General features: G+C 38.1%; 3 protein-coding genes across 3 annotated transcripts; 2 read left to right on the top strand and 1 right to left on the bottom strand.

Moving 5' to 3' along the window:
• The first annotated feature begins 1001 nt into the window (after positions 1 to 1001).
• Positions 1002 to 1800, top strand: Tsp_12874 (peptidyl-prolyl cis-trans isomerase NIMA-interacting 1). Its single transcript, XM_003366326.1, has 4 exons — positions 1002 to 1098; positions 1175 to 1299; positions 1366 to 1474; positions 1580 to 1800. The coding sequence occupies exons 1-4, from the start codon at positions 1002 to 1004 to the stop codon at positions 1798 to 1800; spliced, it is 552 nt and encodes a 183-aa protein (XP_003366374.1).
• A 658-nt stretch (positions 1801 to 2458) lies between these two features.
• Positions 2459 to 4225, bottom strand: Tsp_12873 (WD repeat-containing protein 47). The gene is made up of 6 exons (XM_003366325.1): positions 3961 to 4225; positions 3568 to 3821; positions 3347 to 3513; positions 2990 to 3292; positions 2722 to 2917; positions 2459 to 2642 (listed from the first exon to the last, which is right to left on the bottom strand). The coding sequence occupies exons 1-6, from the start codon at positions 4060 to 4062 to the stop codon at positions 2459 to 2461; spliced, it is 1206 nt and encodes a 401-aa protein (XP_003366373.1). The 5' UTR covers positions 4063 to 4225.
• Positions 4226 to 5158: 933 nt separating this feature from the next.
• Positions 5159 to 5544, top strand: Tsp_12872 (hypothetical protein; the record flags this gene model as incomplete). The annotated part of the gene is made up of 2 exons (XM_003366324.1): positions 5159 to 5426; positions 5449 to 5544. Coding segments are annotated over exons 1-2 (364 nt in total), but the record flags the coding sequence as incomplete, so codon positions are not given.
• Between the last annotated feature and the right edge of the window lie 7 nt (positions 5545 to 5551).

Genomic DNA, 5551 nt, shown 5'->3' with positions numbered 1-5551 from the left:
AAAATCGAAATGAATAAAAGACGCTTACAAAACATGCACTACAGTAGTTCCAATCAGAGACACCAGGGAGATGAATTACCTATTTCCAGAACACCATCTTAATCAATATGTATGCGATCTTTACTCGACTAAACAGTAACTTTCTAACGAGAAATACCATCCATAAACGCAAACAATCTCATCCGAGAAAGGTTACCTTAAATCTAACAAAGATGAATTCCGAGACACTGTACATGTTCTTGAAATATGAACTAGTAGGAGACGGATATCTTTCTGGGTTTGGCGATCTGCTTTAGCCATGACGTCGAAACGATTCCGAATCACGACTTCCAGATTCAGAACGTCTACTGTAATACTTCTTTTCATCTTTTCGGCTAGAACTTCTGTACTTTTTCCGACGATCCCTGCTTGACGAACGACTACGACGTCTGGGAGATTTTTTACGATATTTACCACTGTCCCAACTTCTCTCGTAATACCTCTTGGGTGAACGTTTACGTCGACGACGATATGATGGAGATGATGACCGAGAAGAAGATGACGAACGAGAAGAACATGATGAACTTCTTGATGAAGACAATCTACCTCGCTTTTTAGACATTCGTAAAGCAACTGAAAATTGTTACCAACTGTTGTTTGTTTAGAAATTTTTTTCAAAATGTTCAAACCATTTAAAGCAAAACTATGCAATTAAATTGTAAAAAAATATACTTTATACTATTTTATATTAATAAAATAAATAATCACATCGTAAGCATACTGTAATAAGCAAGTAAAAATGTATACTGTAATAGTATTAAAATGATCATGAAACATTGAGAAAAATGTAATTTAATAAAAAGAAATTATAGAAAATGCATAATAAATTAAAATTTATCAATTGAAATTTTATTAAACAAATAGATACATACTTTTACAATACTGTAAATGAATGTTTCATATGAAAACGACCTATTCCAAACTGAGTTGCATCATTGGTATAGGATCAGTATATTGCAGAAATGTCAGAACAAGAAGGTAGAAACCAAACTTCAGATGCAAAAGAGGACACTCCTCCACTTCCAAAAGGATGGGAAAAAAGAATGAGTCGAAAAACAGGTAGGTGAAATATTCCTAATTTTTTCTTACACGAAACAAATTGTTAATAATAATAATAATCATTTTCTGAATATAGGAGAACCATATTATTATAATGTTTATTCACATGAAAGTCAATGGCGGCGTCCTACAGAGCCTGCTTTACCGAACATGTCATCCGCGAGCTCATCATCATCATCATCTACATCACGAAATGAGCAGGTAATAGATAAATTATAGTTGTGAAACTTAACATAAAAGGTTATTAAATTTTATCATCAATTACAGGTTAAATGTTCGCATATTCTTGTGAAACACAAAAATTCTCGACGACCATCATCCTGGAAAGAAGCAGTTATCACACGTTCGAAGGAAGATGCGCTTCACTTAATACAAGGTAATTCGACTTTTATTTCAATCATTTTTTATATTTGAATAAAACGAAATTAAAAACACCAAAAAATACTTGTGTAAGGTAAAGGTGAAATAATTTATATTTCAGCTTACCGTGATGAAATCAGCTCTGGAAAGGCTGAATTCCGAACGTTGGCATCGAAATACAGCGACTGCAGTTCGGCGAAAAACGGCGGCGATTTGGGCTATTTCAAACGCGGACAAATGCAGAAACCGTTCGAAGAAGCGGCTTTCGCGTTGACATTGGGAGAATTGAGCCAACCGGTCGAAACTGAAAGTGGAATTCACATCATTCTCCGCACTGGCTAGGAAAGATAGCGTCGTATTAATAATTTAATTTACATTGGATACTTTTTCATTTCAAATTTTAATGCAAAGAAAGTATTTTATTTAAAACATCCAGTGCATTATTCAGATTCATTTAACAATTAAAAAATAAAAGGTGAAATTAGCAAGTACAGTATCCTCAGAATTGTGCATATGTATTAAAATTACTTACTTATTAGTTTGAAATGCAAACTTTTATTTTCTAAAGGAAATTAATTGGTAAATTGAAATTGAAGATTCATGATGAATAATTTTTAAATTCACATCACAAATAAGCAAGTACGAAAAGTAAGATGCACTACGTACATCTTCGTTGGCGTCAGTTTGTCATTTTGTAAACCAATTTCAAATCTTTAATTGTAATTAATAATACATAAAAATTTTTACTACAAACAACTCTGCTGACATAATCAAAACTAATTAATACGTTTGGCCAAACACGTACAATCAAAGCAAGCATTAAGAAGCGTATTCGCTGATAACATTCAGCAAATAGAAATGATCACAAACAGCAGACAGACAGTATCATGGTTGTTTTTAACAACAAAATTCAGGAATAAATGAGAAAAAAAACTGAAACTAATAATTTCTAATGTTCAGCATTGATAATGTAAAAAGAAAAAGAAGACGAAAAAAAATATCACAGCGTCTCGTCTTCAGGAGGAGGCAACGCCCACAACACTGCGCTACGATCAGCACTGGTCGAGACGAAAGTAAAATCGTGCGGATGCCACCTACACTGAATCACTTTGTCTTGATGTTCCACTACAGGCAAATATTTAAGCGGAGCCATCAAATCACCTCTCATATCGGTAATGGCTACCCTGAAATTGTAATATTTTGTTGTAAAGGAAAAAAAACAGTGGACAGAAAAAAATGTTCAAAAAGAAATAAATTATATACTTTTTATCATAAGATCCAGAGAGCAGATAATAAGTGCCAGGACTGAATCGAACCGCTCGCACTTCGTCCACGTGTGGTCTGTACAATTGAACCAATCTGGCACCATGAATGTCGTAAAGCATCACTGACGCGTCTTCGTGACCGCTGACCAAAAGGCGTCCGCTTGGATCTACACAAATCGACGTCACCGGTGAGCCTTGAACAAACCAAATACAACGATTTTGGAACCGCTTGTAAATTTGAAACGAAAATAAAAAATTGATCTTACTGTAAAATTGATTGCCAGCGCTGAGCAAATTGACCGCTTTGGTGCAACGCAAATCCCAAAAACGAATCGTCCGATCCTGGGAACAACTGACAAACATACAACCGCCCCAAGTGTACATGCCAAGAACCGGAGCCGTGTGGCCTTGCAACTGTCTGACACTGGTGCCGCTGGCGCAGTCGGTAATTTGTATGTTACAATTGCCGGCACCGCCGCTAATTAACAAACTGGTGTGATTGCTCGTATCTTCCATGAACACCAAATCCCGTACAGTACCGTTGTGGACGTTCAAATCGTGTTCCACTCCTGGAAAGAGGAAGTTGGCAATTTTTTCCACAAAATATACAAATGCATGCATACCAACTGTACAACTGTCCGCGTTGAATTGCATCAAACGAATAGTCTTGTCGTTGCTGCCCGTAGCCAACAGTTCGCCGGTAGGATTGAAAGATGCGCAATAGACAGAGCCCCGGTGCTGTTTTGGGCGGGACAACAGCAATTCTGGACCTTTCGCCACATGATCACGTCTAACAACAGCAAACAGTAAATAGGAATCAAATTAAAATTCCCACTTTCACAACTTCAAATTTTTCAACAACGGATATCGGCAAATGTGCAACTGCCTGGAATTGGTTCCGACGGCATAGAATCGACCGCTCGGATGAAAAGCGGTACAACGAATCGCCTGCTGATCTTCGAGTCGACTGACAGCCACAAATCTCGTATTCACCCCACCCTGAGATAAATCACCGGTATCCGCCGAGCATCGCTTCGCACTGCCGTCGATAGAACTCGAGCCCATGCTTCCGGTAGTTGTGGAAGTGGAAATGATATCCTTGAAAAAAAAACACTGCAACTTCAGTTTCTTTTTTTTTCATTTTCATAAACAGACAGAATTATTAAACCGATAACTTGATGAAAAAAATATTTTCTTTTTAAAGAATCAAATTATATAAATAACGTTTTTATCCTACTTCAATTTCAGGTTCTTGTTTGATTGCCGTAGATTGATTTGAATGAAAAAACAAACGAAATCTCGTCGAATATGACGTGGCAGTTTGTTTCCAAGAAGTCATGAATAAAGCAATATATATATCAGTTTAATTTAAAATCGACCTTCCCACTTATATGTAGAAGCTCATCTCTGCAATATCCTTGCCATTTGGAACAATAAAATTTGCAGTTCAATTGGCTTCATCTTGTAAATGCCATTTTGGAAAATTCACATCGAAACTGCTCTTCAAATAAAGATAACACAACGTGCCAGTCAATCAAGCGTTGCGTTATTTGAAGTAGACAAGCGAAATTCTGGTTTTCCATTTCTGCCACATGTACACATTGACAGTGTCTGTTCAAACAGTGAGCAAAGAGACGACCTTCGTGATCAATTTCAAAAATATTTTTTCTCGTCAATAATTTCATTCATTCGCTGAATATCGGAAATTCCACTCTGCCCCACAGTGATCATTTTCGTGTATAAATGAACAACATTCAAATTTCTACTTTTCAGCAACGACAGTATACAAGAGAAGAAAAAAAAATTCAAGACCAATTTCAATTCGTCACATAACTTACAGTATAATAATGCAAAAGAAAAATTACAAAAATTCTACCTGCGATCGATTGATCTCTTTGCTGCCTCGACTTCTCGACAGGACAGACGGCTTGGAACTGCCATCCGAGGAAAGCTCTGCCTGACCGGTGTCCAACGAATGGCGATGTGGTCCATTTTTGGTTGGTCTGCATGACGAAGCTATGGGCGTCACGCTGGCAATGGTCGGCGTTGAAACGGCGCTTGCTATCGGTAAATTCGAACCAAACGTCGCAGGATTGTTCTCCTTGTCCGTCTTTTCAACTGCACAATAGCTCATGTGCATCATTTGATATGCGGTTGGATGTTGTTGCTGCTGCTGGTGAGGGTGGGGATGTTGTTCAACCGACAGTTTGTCATTTCTACGTCGAGAAGATTCAAGCCTGCTTATGCGACTCAACAATCTGCCGCCTTGTTTTGTCGAACTGAAAATAAATTTATCAACTGATTTAACTTTATCAAATAAAAAAAGAATCCATCATTTCCGAGTATTATTGTATACTTATTCGAACAGTTCAACGTTGGCATAGGCGAATCGTTTTCATCTTCCTCTCTGATCGGTGAGGGCAACTGTTGGTCAAATGGATCCTTTTTGGCCAATTTCAAAAGACCATCCGTCGCCTGACCTACTACTGCTGGCTCTCCGACCGGCAACGCCTGGCTCTCTTGACCACGGTCGAGCAACAGCAAATCAAGCGTACTTCGCTGCATCTCGTCGAACGGTCGGCTTGAAATCTGGAAGCCGGCCAGCATGGACTGACTCAACGAGGCGTTGTTTCGATGCTTCAATCCGACAGAACCGAATCTCGATCCCAGCCTGCTTTGATCCGCTTCTGAAAAGTCAATTCAGTAATAAATTAACATAGTCAAGGGTCGACTGATCAAAAATTACAAGCTAAACTTCACATGCAGCACAGCACAGCACAGCACAACAACACACTTTGTAGCACTAGTGCATTCAGCAGTAGTAGTAG

Source organism: Trichinella spiralis, assembly GCF_000181795.1.
Source record: "Trichinella spiralis strain ISS 195 chromosome Unknown Scfld6167, whole genome shotgun sequence".
NCBI classification, from domain to species: Eukaryota; Metazoa; Nematoda; class Enoplea; order Trichinellida; family Trichinellidae; genus Trichinella; species Trichinella spiralis.
This window is presented reverse-complemented; position numbering and strand designations above follow the sequence as displayed.